Genomic DNA, 15,495 nt, shown 5'->3' with positions numbered 1-15,495 from the left:
TACAGTTTAGAGTTTACTGGTCAGCAGCATAAATTGGGCTAAGAGCCCAAAACTAGTCCTAGTTTTTCCATGACTTCATTTATCCTAGCACTGAAAGTCCACCTCCAGGAACCCCGTCCTGGGCAAACTGGGGTGGTCGGTCCATCTGGTTAAGACCCACAGAGCAAATAATGTCTGACGGAGCTCTCTGTGGATGGGACCGGGGCCAGCTCACACTGCCATGCACAGTCCCTTCAGTGGGGGCACTTTCCCCTTCATCATGATGATACTCTATGTTCCCTCTTATATGAAGCAGTCCTGCATTCACCTCAATTCCACCTCCTCCCCCAAAGCCTCAAGGGTGAGTAGAAGGCTCTGTGCCTTGTCCCTTCCCTCAGCTGGGTCAGTCGCCATCTTGGAGGAGGCAGACGTGCCCCCTCAGGCCACCTGTGCCCACTTCGATCACCCCTGGGTTTCTCAAGCAGGACCCTTTGGAAGTGAATGTTTCAGTAAGAGGAGTTTGCTTTCTCTGAACTTGTGATTTATTTCCTCTCCTGGGGCACTTGAGTGGGTTTTCTGAGGCTGTCCCCCATGTTGCTGAGGTGTTCTGGCCTTGGAGAATAGACCTCTTGTTCTAGGGGCTCCTGCTCCCCTAGCACCTCTGAAGAACCTGATGATCGCCTCTACATTCCTCTCAGCCTTTCCCAGATGCCCTCCAGCCTGTGCTACCTGCTCAGGCCCATGTTTCAGCCTAGAAAACTGACCCCAGGCTTGTTCCTGTGTAGAGGTTCATCCCAGTGCAGCAGCCGCTGCCCCTCCTCCTACCCTGTCCCTTCAACCCTGCTGGCTCTCCATCCAGTCCCCAGGGTTCAGATCCCTTTGCTCCATGTCAGAGGGAAGTAAGACCCTTCCCAACATGGCAGCAGTGCCTACCTACCTCAGTCATCCCAGGTGGATACCACAGCACTGGCCTCTAGATCCCTTCACGCTGCGTCCAGTGGTGTCTTAGACCTCAGACTATCTATGTCAAGCTAAGCAGACCCCGTTGAAGCCCCTTCTCTCTGGGCTAGAGGCAAGGAAAGTAGCACCTAACCACACTTCCCTTCTGAGGGGCCTTGGAGCTGGGGGACAGCTTTCTCTCAAGAAGCTTCTTCCCAAGACACTCAAGTCCCTCCTACTCTCTTCTCCCTCCCTATCACATTTTATAAAGAAATCAACACTTGTACCCTGATGGCCCATGTTGGCAAGCACCGGGGTCTGGGGTTTCCTAGCTGTGGCCAGTCTGACCGGATGGGAGGTGGTACCTCCTACCATCACTGAGGTGGTTGCTCTACAAGGTTGGGGCGTGGGTGGTAGAAATCGTTAGATTATACATCGTCCTCCCTCCCTCCCACTCACCCTTCCATATGTAATTTTGTGATTTGCCTGTTCTTTTCTTGTGCTTTTTTTTCCCTTACTGATGTGAGGTTTTTTTATATGGTGAGGAAATGCTGTGGCTGTCCTTTGTTGTACATATTTTCTCCAGTTTGTTACTGATTTAAGTACATTTGGTTGTGTGTAAAAAGGCTCCCAAACAACTGTAGCTTCTAGAAGATGGAAGTGCTTTTCTTGTTTCCTCTGAGAGCCAAAGGAGGTCATCCAAGGCTGGTAAGGAGCTCCATAACATGGACGTGGACTCCAGAGTCTGCTTTCCATTCCTCCACCCCTTGCATGTGGCCAAATACACCTCATGGCCCAACAGAGCTTCTAGAACATCCATTCTCAAATGGCAGGGTGGAGGAGGGTTGGGTGGGAGAAAAGATAAGACTGTCCCAATCTGTAAAGACTTCCCTGAAGTGTCACATACACCTCACTGGCCCCATTGGGTCTCAGGGCTGATGTGTGTGGTCTAAGGAAGGCTGATCTTTCACTCAGATGAAAGTAAAGTGTCCTGAACCCACTTTCCATTGTTCCTGAGGGAGGGGAAAACAGGAGGCCACTAGAGGTCTGCCCTAGTGCCCTTCAGAATGCCATCTACACTTCCAATTTTCCAAACCTGTTGTCCCACAGGGACACCCACAGCTGCTGTCTTGAAGCTTTTCAGGCTGATGTGATTCAGACTCCAGAGATTTCACGTCAAACTCTCTGATGGCCTGATGGGATTCACACCCTCTATCCAGGGCTGAAGTGAGTAGGCAGCGTCCTACTTCACCCCTTAAGGGTGAGGGCTTTCAGATTTGAAGCCTGGCATCTCTTTCCACATCAGTCTCTGCTCTAACCCTCCCAGCCTACTCCCCTCTCCTCCCTCTGGGACAGAGCTCCAGGGTCTGGCAATTTCACATCACAGTTTGGGACCTCACTTCCAATCTCATGAGTATTTCACCGCATCTCAGCTGAACTGCTGGTCTCTGCAAGCTATGCATGTATCTAGAAGACAGATTTGAGCACTCTTCACGTATGGCTTTGAAATTGAATTTATTTACTTTTAATGTCTTGCCTCCGAATCAGACTGAATTCCTGAGGGCACCTGGATCTACTTTGGCTCCCCAGGACGCTATGACAGAGCCATTCCTGTACAACAGACTCAGTCTGCCCCTCTTGCAAATCTTTTTCCTCACTTGGGATTAGGTTTTGCTATAGCAGGTGAGACATGCCCCAAACCAATAATGTCTTACAGATAAAATTTCTCACATTAAAAAGAAGTCTGAGGGTAGGTGAGCTAGGTCCATTTGGATGGTTCCACATAGTCACCAAGGATCCAGGTTCCTTCCAATTTAACACAATCCTACTTCTTGGGTACAAGCTACTTCCACAGCCCAGCATGAGCCAGAGCCAGTGGTCAGGCCGTAACTGCTCTCTAGAAGCAGGACAGAGGAAGGTAGTTTACCAATGCAAATTCCCACAAGTCCCATCCCTCTGCTTCTCCATCATTGGCTGGAACTTAAAGTCATTGTGTCAAACCCTCCTTTCAGTGGGTACTTTGTCCTGCTCACTGTTGGGCTTCATAAACTAGATAAGGGGAGGAGTATGAGGAGGAAGCTGCCATCTGTGCCACCAAACACATCAGTATTCTCCTCCTCCTTCTCCAAGGTTCCCATTCCAATATCCTAGCCCACTAACCCATCCCATTCCAATATCCTAGCCCACTAACCCATCTCAAACCTAGCACAATCTTGTCAAAGAAAATGTACCCGGGGAAGCCACGTAGCCATGAGACCTCATTTATTGGTCAAATGATGGAACCTTCTAGTTCAATTCCTTTTTTTTTTTACATTGGGAAAACACAATTAGAGTCAATCTTCAAGGTCAATAAAACTAGTTTCTAATGCTGATGCCCTCCCCCACCTTAGTATGTCTTCCTCTTAAAAGCAGTTCCTCACCTCCTAGGAGTAGTTAATACAGCTGCTTCATTTATAAGTATTTATTAACTAATTCTTTAGTATTTCACCTGTTCACAATCATTCAACTTAGCTAAGGCTCTGAGGTAGGACCCAGCCATCCATCTGGGGATTCTGATGTATTCTAAAGTGAACTACAGGGAAGGGCACCTGGGTGCTTCAGAAAAACGCCATGCCCAGCCCTGCCCTGAGATCTGGGTACAGCTGCTCTGGATGTGCAGCCGGGGCAAAGGTGCTCTTCAGTGTCCCAAGGGAGTCAAAGGTGTGGAGGGCTGTAAACCCCGGCTCTACCACACCCAAGCAGTGTAGGTGCCCTGTCCCACACCTCACACTTTGGCAGGTGCTTTCTACTCATTTCCTGCCTTTAACCTTCCTTTGCCTCCTTCCTCCTCAAAACTTGGACAAACACATCAGGGAAGGGAAAAGAAGCAACATTTGTATTGTTTTATTTGTCAGAATTTCCAGAACCAGGGTCTCTACTGAACAAGTAGAAAAATAGAAAAGTTAACTACTTTGAAAAGACATCTAGGACAAACAAGAATACACTCAGAAAGGGGCTCACAGGACTCCAGCAAATGCAGTTAAGCTGGGGCCTGTAACAACAAAAAAGAACGTGTCCCCCACATTTTGAGATCTGTGCTTCCCTACAAAGCTAGGCTGCAGACAACAGAGGCCTTTCCTGCCCACCCTAGCTGGCCCAGTCCTGGAACCGGAAGCAGTCACTTGCTATTTTCCACACCGTGTTGCTGGGCGAGGCCTGGGCAGTCAGGATGAAGTTTTGGTTAAAGTCCCGTTGTTTGTTGCCTTCAAACTTTACTGTTCCACAGATCACAACAAGGACTGTGGTCTGGCTTGGGGTGGCTTCATCATGGACAGGTTGGCAGTCTACCACGTTGATCTGGAACTCACTGGAAGGCAGCATTTCAAAAAACTCACTCAAGGACTCTTGTCCTGAAACAGCGTTTCCGTTCCACACAAGGGTGGCTGTGCCCATGTACAGGCGGGACAGCAGGCGCCGCCGCTTATCCATGGTAGTGTAGTACACGTTCACAAACTCCTCAGCAGCTCTGCAGGCCTGATCCACGTAGGTCTTAAAGTCCACTGACGCCATCTCCAGCCCTGCCAAAGGAGGCCCAGGTGTGCCTGTGCCTGAGGGAGCCGGGGCTGTGGAGCAGGAAGGTTGAAGAGAACCCCGTGAATGTCCAAGTTCGTTCTGCCCTGACAATGGAATAATCATTTTCTCCCAGTGGCAAAAACAATTACAGACTGTAGAGAGATGACTCTAGGCTCAAATTTTGCGACACCTAATCTTACAATGCCTCGGTTTGCTCATTTAAAAATGGAAATAGCACCACTTGTGACATAGTTGTAATGTGAGAATTAAACAAGACAGTGCTTAGTTAAAAAGCCTGATACCTACATATTCAAAAGATGTTAGCTATTACTAGGAATTTTAAAAATCTCATTTTGTAAAAGATAGTACATTTGCCTATGTAAGGTCACTTTTTCCTGGAAGCGTGGACCAGGTGTGACTGCCCCTAGAAAAGTGGAGAAACAATGGATCCTGGATAAAGATAGTGGACCACATGGGATCCCTGGGTGGCGCAGCGGTTTAGCGCCTGCCTTTGGCCCAGGGCGCGATCCTGGAGAACCGGGATCGAGTCCCACGTCGGGCTCCCGGTGCATGGAGCCTGCTTCTCCCTCTGCCTGTGTCTCTGCCTCTCTCTCTCTCTCATTCTGTGTGACTATCATAAATAAAAAAAAATTTAAAAAAAAAAAAAGATAGTGGGCCACAATGAAGGGAGCAGTGGCCCAATAAAGACCAGTCAGAAGGCATATGCTTGTCAGCTGCTGACAGTCTAAGAAAGCCTATCATGAGCTCACCCTGTTAACAGCGGGTTTCTAAGAGAAAAGAGAAGAGAAGGCAGGTTTCCTAAGAAGATAAGAGAACAAATGTCACTAGCATGGTACCAAAATAGTGGTCAAGACCCTCATGACATGGCTAACCTCTCAGCTACTGGGAATGAGAAGGGAGGGCACCTAGCTTCCATGAGCACAAATACCTACAAGGCAAGTTCTGTGAGCCAAAATGGAAAGACAAGTTAAAAATGGAAAGGCAAGTTCTGGGACACCTGGGTGGCTCTGTCTGTTAAGTGTCCAACTCTTAATTTCAGCACAGGTCATGATCTCAGGGTCATGGGATCCAGCCTTGCATCCAGCTCTGAGTTTGCAGCAGAGTTGGTTTGTCACTCTCCTGCTTCTCTCCCCCGTCTCAAATAAATAAAAAATCTCAAAAATAAATAAATACAAGAATCAAGTAAGTTGTATGGATTGAGGATGGAGGTGGTGGCATCAAAAAAAAAAAAAAAAAGAAACTCAACTGTGGCTGAAATGTCACATTTCCTTAAAAAAAAAAAAAAAAAAAGCCCCAAAGCATAAAGAAATATTATTATTTGCTTGTCTCAAAGTATGGTACAACTGTTACAGTTCCCTGCTCTTCTTTGCATCATTAAAATATTTCACTAGAAGTGGGGTACCTGGGTGGCTCAGTTGGTTAAGCATCTGCCTTCAGGGCTGGTTGTGATCCCAAGGTGCTGGGGTCAGGCCCCATCCCAGCCCCGGCCTGCTCCCTGCTCAGATGGCAGCCTGCTTCTTCCTCTGCCCCTCCTTCTACTTGTGCAGGTGCATGTGCCTGTGCTCTTCCTCAAATAAATAAATCTTTAATAAAATTCTTAAAAATGAAATATTTCAATAAAAGAAAAAATTCACGAGACTATTACTAAAATAATGGGTATGTTTGGATATACACTGAATGAGTTTTTGTTTCAACGACCTTAACTTTTTTTTTTTTAAATACCAGCTCACGAAATGGAGAACAGATTTCAAAGAGCTGGGAAAGAGGAGGGCTGCACAAGGAGGAGGCCTCTGCCTTGGAGTAAAGAACTGTAAAGAGCAGGCAAGGAGCTCAGTCCTAGAAACGAGGAGAGAGAGGAGCAGACACAGCCCGAGGTCTCTGCACTGCCTCTTTGTTCTCAGAGTCAAGCCTCAGCAGACAGACTGTGAGCTGGGTATCTGCTGCCCACTTTGACTACACCCCCTCCTTCCAGGGCCACCACAAAAGGCCACACAATCCTAAAAATGAGAAGGGGGCAAGGGGTTGGATCACGGTCTGACGGCAAGCACACTCCTCTTTTACCTTCCTAAGACTGCTGGTGGCCTTGGAAGGCGTCAGGCCTGTGCTGTCCTTTCACTTGCAGCCTGTGCGCCCCTGCAGGTGGGACGTCGAGTCTCGGAGAGCACCGGCCCAGGCCTGCTGCCGGCCTGAGGCCGCCCCTCCAGGCCTGACCCCCTGACCCCGGGGCTCCCCGCGGCCCCCCGCGGCTCCCCGCAGGCTCAGGCCGCTCTGCAGGCGCCCTTCCTGCCCCCGTTCTCCCGGCCGGAGCGACTGTCCAAACAGCCCGGCACCGGGCCCGGCCCGGAGCGGGCACGGCCGCTCAGACGCTCCGGCTCCTTCCCCTGCGGTTCTGGGGCCCACAGCGCTGCCGCCTTCCCTTCTCCATCCAATCCGGGATGAGAAACGTCGGAAGTGAGCTGAGCACGCGGCCGAGAGCACGCCGCCTCCCCTCGGAGGCCTCCGTCGTCAGCTCCAGGGGGGACCGGGGACGATGCCACAGGCCTCGTTCCGGCGCCAGGCGCTTTCCTCGCGCCCGGCCCTCGGCCCCGGCCTGCTGCGGTGCCCCGCGGGGGAGTCCACGCCAAGCACCGGGCACGGCGTACTAACCTGGCGGGCGCCGCCAGCACACCGCAGGGGACGGGCAGCGGACGGCCGAGGGGACGCACGCGGGGGGTGTCTCCTGAGTCCCCGGCCGGGCCTGCGGTCGTGAGCCTGCGGGCCGCGGGGGACACCTACCTGCGCGGCGGGGGGCGGGGGTCGGCGCCGGCGTCTCCCGGTCAGCGTGGGCGGCGGCTCCCCCCGCACGGCCCCCGGCTCCACGGAGGTCGCAGGGCGGGGGCGGGGGCCGGGGCGGGCCCGCCCAGGCTGCAGGTCCTCCGCCGCTCGCTTCAGGAAGGGCCGGAAGAGCCGCCCTTCTCCCACCCTTCTTCCCGGATCCACCAGGGTCGTCGGGATCCCTGAGCCTGGGGACCCGCAGCTTCCCGCGCGCGGCCCGCCCTGCGCTGCGCAGACGCCGGGGCCCACGGCTCCGCCCCCTCCCGCCTCCCCTTGACGGGCAGCTGTGTCAGCCAACTGGACGGAGGACCTGGAGGCTAGCCCCGCCCAGGTGTGGCGCAAGGACACGGTGGCTTCCGGGAGAGGCGCTTTCCCAGAAGGCCACAGAAAATCAGCGGTCGGGTTTTCATTGGTTTAACTAGGCATAGAACCCGGTCCGATTGCTCAGGCGGGTTCCTTGATTGGATGAAATATCCCAGGTCCCGCCCCCGGAGCAAGAACCGCGAGAGGTGTGTCCCGCGGAGTGGAGGCCGCCTGACTGGAGAGGATGGGGAGGACTGTGTGCGGCGACCTCAGGTTCTTGCCCTGGGACCTCCATTCGCCTGCAGTCGGGGAAATTCTACTTAATAGACGACCTGATGCTATCTCGGAAAGCCAGCACTAGAAGCAGGCAGTGACCCACGGAGGCTTTCACACAGGCAAGGCAGGTGGGGCTCCGGGAACATGGACTCCGCCGAGCCCCTGGGGAGCTCTGCCCGAGGAGGGGTCTCGGCCGGGTGCTCCTCCCCCCCCACCACGTGGAGCTCTGCCCGAGGAGAGGTCTCGGCCGGGTGCTCCCCCCCACCACCACCACGTGGAGCTCTGCCCGAGGAGGGGTCTCGGCCGGGTGCTCTTCCCCCCCCCCACCACGTGGAGCTCTGCCCGAGGAGGGGTCTCGGCCGGGTGCTCCCCCCCCCCCCACCACGTGGAGCTCTGCCCGAGGAGGGGTCTCGGCCGGGTGCTCCTCCCCCCCCCACCACGTGGAGCTCTGCCCGAGGAGGGGTCTCGGCCGGGTGCTCCCCCCCCCACCACCACGTGGAGCTCTGCCCGAGGAGGGGTCTCGGCCGGGTGCTCCCCCCCCACCACCACGTGGAGCTCTGCCCGAGGAGGGGTCTCTGCCGGGTGCACCCCCCCCCACCACGTGGAGCTCTGCCCGAGGAGGGGTCTCGGCCGGGTGCTCCTCCCCCCCCCCACCACGTGGAGCTCTGCCCGAGGAGGGGTCTCGGCCGGGTGCTCCTCCCCCCCCCCACCACGTGGAGCTCTGCCCGAGGAGGGGTCTCGGCCGGGTGCTCCTCCCCCCCCACCACCACGTGGAGCTCTGCCCGAGGAGGGGTCTCGGCTGGGTGCTCCTCTTGATAGGTCAAGTCCCTCCGGCAGCCAAGAGCTGACATTCCAGGAGAACACCCATGTTAATGAAGTGGGAAACTCCACTAGAAGGGAGAGAAAAGCCAAGGGTGGGAAGAGTCCAAGTTCAGGAATCACAGACGTGTGCCAGAAAGGGAAACAGAGGCTCCTCCTGGGAATTGAGGGACCCGAGGATAGTGGCAGGCTCCAGCTGTGGCCCGTGACCTGGTGTGCACTGTGCTTCTGTGCCAGGAACTAGCTGCATCGCAGCCAACTTGGAACTGGAGCTTTTCTTTAGAACCACAGGCTCAGAGCCATGGACACAGTAAGATATGGGAAACTTCCCGTTTACAGCGAAAATTTAATGATAATAAAGGTTTCTTTAGATACAGGATCCTCAACTTCCACTGGTCTGAGAGACTGAATAATTCCTTGCAAAACTGGGAGCCCTCTGGGCATGCTGGGAGTTTACTGACATTGCCATGTCTTTAGTGTGGTGCGTTTACCTCATACCCTGTTGACTACCTTTCCAGGTACCTTTACTTACATTCCTGAGAAAACCCTTGCTCTCAGATTTCATGACCAATTTAGACACTGGGTGGGCTCTTTAACACGTAGTATAGGCAAACTACTTTTACTTAAATCATGTAGGTGAAGAATTCGGATTATAAAAAAAATAAGGTGGGGCTGAGTAGAGAGGGTGAAATACCATCTTTGTTTTTGTTGTTGTTTTTAGAGATTTTATTGATTCATTCATGAGAGACACACAGAGAGAGGCAAAGACAGAGGCAGAGGGAGAAGCAGGCTCCCTGTGGGGAGCCCAATGTGGGACTGGATCCCAGGACCCCAGGATCATGCCCTGGGCCAAAGGCAGGTGCTGAGCCACTGAGCCACTCTGGTGCCCTGAAATAGCATCTTTGAAGGAGTATATCACAGACATGTCTTTATAAAGCCTGGGACAGTGAAATTAGGATTTAATGTACAAAAATCTTAAACACAAATAAGTCAATCGGAGAAGGACGAACATTATATGATCTCATTCATTTGGGGAATATAAATAATAGTGAAAGGGAATAGAAGGCAAGGGAGAAGAAATGTGTGGGAAATATCAGAAAGGGAGACAGAACATAAAGACTCCTAACTCTGGGAAACGAACTAGGGGTGGTGGAAGGGGAGGAGGGCGGGGGGTGGGGGTGAATGGGTGACGGGCACTGAGGGGGGGCACTTGACGGAATGAGCACTGGGTGTTATTCTGTATGTTGGTAAATTGAACACCAATAAAAAATAAATTTATTATTAAAAAAAATCTAATCACAGCATCAATGGAACGAAGGTTGATTTACTATGTTGGAGGTTGTGCTGCTCTAGGTTTCATCACATTTCCCACATAACTCTTTTTGTTTCAGTCTTTTAAACTTTGGGGGAGTTATCATTATTTCTGATTTTATAGAGAAGGAGGCTGAGAGACAGAAATTGAGTGCTAGAAAGCTGCTTCAAAACTAGAAAAGCTGGTTAGGAGACCATAAGTCCAGCTCCAAGGAGGCAGCCTAGCCAGCAACAGGAGGGTAGGGGGCCAGGAACCTTTCAAGTTAGGGTCTTCAGCCTCTAGAATTGTGCCTGACCCACAGCAAGCCTCAGTCAGTACTGTTTGAACAGACAGGTGGGGTTCAAAGTCATTGCCCCACAAACTCTAGTCCTCTCTAACAGCCACCCCCCTACTCTTTGAAGCAAGCCTGTTTTTTTATTACCTCTGCAGTCCTTCAATTTGGGAAGTTAGAGACACCCCTGACTCCAAGAGACATGACAGTGGCACTGTATGCCCTGAGCATAGTTCTGGGGTGGTAGGAGCCCCAATTTAGACCACAGAGCCTGGATAAAGCATTTGCCAGGAGATTTGGGGGAGAGATGCTTTTTCTCTCTATCCTTATATGTGGCAGATGGATGGTGCAGCTGTAGCCATCTTGCCACCCTGAAGGGGAGCCCCTGGACAGAGATGCAGACAGGAGACAGGGGAAGAATTCAGGCCTTTGGTGACTGTTGGGAACCAAATCAGACTGAAGTTTGGACTTTCTAGTTTCAAGAGCCAGTGAATTTGCTTTATGTTTTAATACTATTTAAAGTTGGGCATAAACAGAAAGGTATTTATAACTTAATGAGTATGACTTGGTGCACTAGACCAGTGATAGTGGCAAGTGAGTTAACCACACCAAGGCTCAGCTGCCTCATTAGGAGAAGAGGAACAGTAATAATACTCATTTCCTTGGGTTGATGTGAGGCACAAATGAAAAACAATGCATGTAAGTGCTTAGCATAGGCCAACACAAAGTAAGCATCCAGAAAACCTTATTAGTATGCTTTGATGTTTTGCATTGGCAACAACTTCCTCATTTGCCAAGTGTTGTGCCCAAGATTGCGTATCCGAGAAACCACCAAGGAGCCGACACGGACACCGATGCAAGTACATGAGGGTTTATTTACAAGCTCGAGCTTGGGTCCAAGTATACTCCATACAGCAGGGACTTGGACCCTGAAGTGGGTTATAGCTGGGTTTTTTATGGGCTGGTCTAGGGGATCTTCAGAAGTGGTGGAGGAATTTTTTCCATTCCAATATGGGGGAAAGGGTGGGGGAGTTTCTTAAGATCTGATCTGGGATTCTCTGCAGAGGGCATTCTGAGCTTTATTGTCTTTCCGGTATGGGATTCCCTGCCAAGGACATTCTGCAGTTTTTCCTGTGAAGTTCAGCTCTTATTCCCAGGGGCCTCAGATGGCTGTACTTGTGCTAATGCTAAACTTGAGGTGGAATGGCCTTAATTTTTCTCGGCCTCCACACCAAGAATTCCTCCAACAACTGGCTTTTAAACTTGGGACAAGTGTAATGACAAATTGGTAGGATTTGTCACCAAACCACTTGCACATCTTCTGGAAGATGAGCCTGGCTCAAGCAGTAGGGAAGCCAGCATCCCTCCGTGCTGCATGGAGTCTGTTCAGGGAGGAAGGGCACGTCTGGTCATACATGCTGAGCCTCTGGCAGCTCTGAAGACAGGCCTGACTTATGGATGTTTAGGTCCATAGACACAGAATTAAGCTTTTCCCTGTTGTCAGCATAGTTGTGTGGTGTGGGACCTGTTGTGCCCAAGATTACGTATCTGAGAAACCACCAAAGAGCTGACACTGATGCAAACACACGAGGGTTTATTTACAAGCTCAAGCTCGAGCTTGGGTCCAAGTGTACCCGACACAGCAGAGCAGGGACTTGGACCCCCAGGTGGGTTCCAGCATAGTTTTATGGGCTGGTCTAGGGGACCTCCAGAAGGGCTGGAGGAATTTCTCAAGTTCTGTTTACATTCTGATATGGGGCTTTCAAGGGCATTAAGCTCTGTTCTCACTCTAATACGGGGCTTTCTACCACAGGCCTTGAGCTCTGTTCTCATTCTAATATGGGGCTTTCTAGGGTGTTAAGCTGTAAGCTGTTTTTTCCTGTAACTGAAGCAAGGTAAATATCTGCTCTTCTTCACAGGGGCCTGAGATGGCTGTACTTGTGCTAACGCTGAACTTAAGGTGGAACGGCCTTAATTTTCTTGGCCTCCACAGGACCTAACAGTGCTTGTTTGCCATGAGAGGCTGCGTCATTTGGAGCCAGGCAATCTCCAGAACTGCCAATGCCTTGTCATCATAAACAAACATGTGTGTGTTTCCCCCCCATCTTAGCAGAATCAAAGAAGCTACTGCTGGAGCAGAGTGAGCTGGGGCTATATTTCTGGGCCACTTGAGGCCCCGAGTTTTGGGGAGATTCTGGGAAGGCAAGAAGAACTGAGGCCCATAAGCTTTGGACCTGAGAAGTGTCCTGGAACAGAGAGTGAATGAAGAAGAGGTGGAAAGCTATGCGATCAGAGAAAGAGGGAAGGAGGGTGAACTAGGTTACACACACACACCTTTCACCCTGACACACACACTCAGAAGCTGTGGAGAGTGGCTGCCTTGATACTTAGTAGTTTCTCATCCTTCTTGTGACAGCTTGTATTTTCTAAAAATGTCTACAAAAATATTTCAGTCCCACATGCTTGTCCAGAACCTTGCCTTGCCACACTCCTCTCTGCCCATTAGGAGATGGCCTTAGATCCCCTCAATTGATGGAGGAGGGCCTATAAAAAAAAGCCTCTGCCAGGCTTTCTTGGCACCTGTGTGCTGTGAGTATCCCAGCGCATGGAGGGGAACCCTGGCAGTCAGCGGTCCTTTGAGTAGATGGCCTTGGAAATGAACCCTCTAGTCCAGGGAGGCCTGGGCTGGTATGGCATAGAGCAGAAATGAGGCTTCCCAGCCAAGCCCAGGTTGCAGATTTGTGAGCATAATAAATGATTGTTGCTCTGTTAAGTCCCTAGGGTTCATGGTGGTCTGTTATACAGCAAGAGAGCCAGGACTCTTTCTCAGCATCATCCCCAAGTCTTGCTGAGGCCCTGCCCCAGGCTCCAGGAGAAAGTCTCAAGTGACAATACCCCCCCCCCTTTAAATTTACATCAGGTTTGCCACCTGCTCCCAAAGGAATCCCAAGAGGCCTTCCAAGGGGATTCCACTTCAAAGAACTCACCACTGTCTAGGCTGGCTCCCTCTTGATCTCTCAGAATTAGTCAAGGCTTTACTTTTGAGAAGGAGCCAGTTTGTTATCTATAGCCAGAACCAACTTCCCATGTATTAGCACATGCCCCTTTGTAAGACAAGAACATTCTCTGTGAGCAGGTGAGGGGGAGCCCCAGCAGTATGGGCAGATGGCCCCATGAACACAGGGATGCATGATCCCTGAAGCCAAAGGGCTATGGAGCTGTGTTTCTAGGAAGGGAAGTGTCCCCAGGGGGACCAGATACTGAGTTATGAGCAGAGATCCCTCTTACCGTCAAAGCCCACGTTTATCCCCCGCTTTTTTGTGTGAGTTTCTGCATTCTACTGGCATGTATCTCAATCTGTTCACTGACATCATAGTAGTGTGTGTGGGAAGCTCCTTTTTTCTTAAAGATGACATTATGTATGTCTGCTCCAGTCAGTGTTTCACTCACTTTTAACTCTGAGGGGATGGTCTTAGTTCTCTGTTTCTAAGCAGGTCTCATGAATTAATGTATATGAAGTGGCTGGTGTGCATATATCTTAGTTTGGATTGATTCTCCAAGAGGTGGAAGTCACTGATTTGGGAGGTGTAGGAGCACCAGTAGGGGAGTGGAGAATTGAGAAAAAGCAGATGTGATTTTGTGATTTATAATAAGAAATATAGATTTGGTCTTCTGTTCCTAGCACAGAGCTCCTAAAACCCTCAAAATTTCTTAAGTGTGGAGAGCCATGAAAGTGTTAATTAAGGACTTTTTGTTATGTTAGTAGAGTGATTGTTGGGAAAGTCTGCAGATCCCTGAGGATTAGAGGGTTGGAAACCTTGAAGGGGCAGAGGAGGGAGGGAGAAGGGTCTGAACAGTAAATTTTATTTATTTATTTTTTAATAAATTAATTTTTATTGGTGTTCAATTTACCAACATACAGAATAACACCCAGTGCTCATTCCGTCAAGTGCCCCCTCTCAGTGCCCGTCACCCATTCACCCCCACCCCCCGCCCTCCTCCCCTTCCACCACCCCTAGTTCGTTTCCCAGAGTTAGGAGTCTTTATGTTCTGTGTCCCTTTCTGATATTTCCCACACACTTCTTCTCCCTTCCCTTATATTCCCTTTCACTATTATTCATATTCCCCAAATGAATGAGAACATACACTGTTTGTCTTTCTCCGATTGACTTACTTTACTCAGCATAATACCCTCCAGTTCCATCCACGTGGAAGCAAATGGTGGGTATTTGTCATTTCTAATGGCTGAGTAATATTCCATTGTATACATAAACCACATCTTCTTTATCCATTCATCTTTCGATGGGCACCGAGGCTCCTTCCACAGTTTGGCTATTGTGGACATGGCTGCTAGAAACATCGGGGTGCAGGTGTCCCGGCGTTTCATTGCATCTGAATCTTTGGGGTAAATCCCCAACAGTGCAATTGCTGGGTCATAGGGCAGGTCTATTTTTAACTCTTTGAGGAACCTCTACACAGTTTTCCAGAGTGGCTGCACCAGTTCACATTCCCACCAACAGTGTAAGAGGGTTCCCTTTTCTCCGCATCCTCTCCAACATTTGTGGTTTCCTGCCTTGTTAATTTTCCCCATTCTCACTGGTGTGAGGTGGTATCTCATTGTGGTTTTGATCTGTATTTCCCTGATGGCAAGTGATGCAGAGCATTTTCTCATGTGCATGTTGGCCATGTCTATGTCTTCCTCTGTGAGATTTCTGTTCATGTCTTTTGCCCATTTCATGATTGGATTATTTGTTTCTTTGCTGTTGAGTTTAATAAGTTCTTTATAGATTTTGGAAACTAGCCCTTTATCTGACATGTTATTTGCAAATATCTTCTCCCATTCTGTAGGTTGTCTTTGAGTTTTGTTGACTGTATCCTTTGCTGTGCAAAAGCTTCTTATCTTGATGAAGTCCCAATAGCTGAACAGTAAATTTTAATCACCACTGACCAGTAAATCAGTAATCAGTCATGCTAATGTAATGAAACCTCCCTAAAATCCCAAAAGGACAGGGTCCAGAGAGCTTCTGAATTGGTTAAGGCAAGGAGATTTGGCAAGCCTGGAGAGGGTGTGTAAGCTCAGCATACTCTCTCCATACCTCATCCTGTGCCTCTCTTCTATATGACTATTCCTGAGTTATTATATCCTTTCATAACAAACCAGTCATCCAGTAAGTAAAATGTATTTCCAAGTTCTGTGGGTTATTCTAGA

General features: G+C 50.3%; 1 protein-coding gene across 1 annotated transcript; it reads right to left on the bottom strand.

Annotated features, from left to right (window-relative positions):
- Window positions 1–3,786: 3,786 nt before the first annotated feature.
- On the bottom strand, window positions 3,787–7,545 carry NXT1 (nuclear transport factor 2 like export factor 1). Its single transcript, XM_055343145.1, has 2 exons — window positions 7,267–7,545; window positions 3,787–4,520 (listed from the first exon to the last, which is right to left on the bottom strand). The coding sequence occupies exon 2, from the start codon at window positions 4,465–4,467 to the stop codon at window positions 4,045–4,047; it is 423 nt and encodes a 140-aa protein (XP_055199120.1). The 5' UTR covers window positions 4,468–4,520; window positions 7,267–7,545; the 3' UTR covers window positions 3,787–4,044.
- Between the last annotated feature and the right edge of the window lie 7,950 nt (window positions 7,546–15,495).

Source organism: Nyctereutes procyonoides, unplaced genomic scaffold (assembly GCF_905146905.1).
Source record: "Nyctereutes procyonoides isolate TBG_1078 unplaced genomic scaffold, NYPRO_anot_genome, whole genome shotgun sequence".
Classification (NCBI taxonomy): Eukaryota; Metazoa; Chordata; class Mammalia; order Carnivora; family Canidae; genus Nyctereutes; species Nyctereutes procyonoides.
Note: the sequence above shows the minus strand (reverse complement) of the source record. Positions and strands in the feature narration are given on the sequence as shown.

What these genes read in the sequence shown, in the direction of transcription:
- NXT1 (XM_055343145.1), bottom strand. Translation starts at nt 4,467, where the DNA reads ATGGCGTCAGTGGACTTTAAGACCTACGTGGATCAGGCCTGCAGAGCT.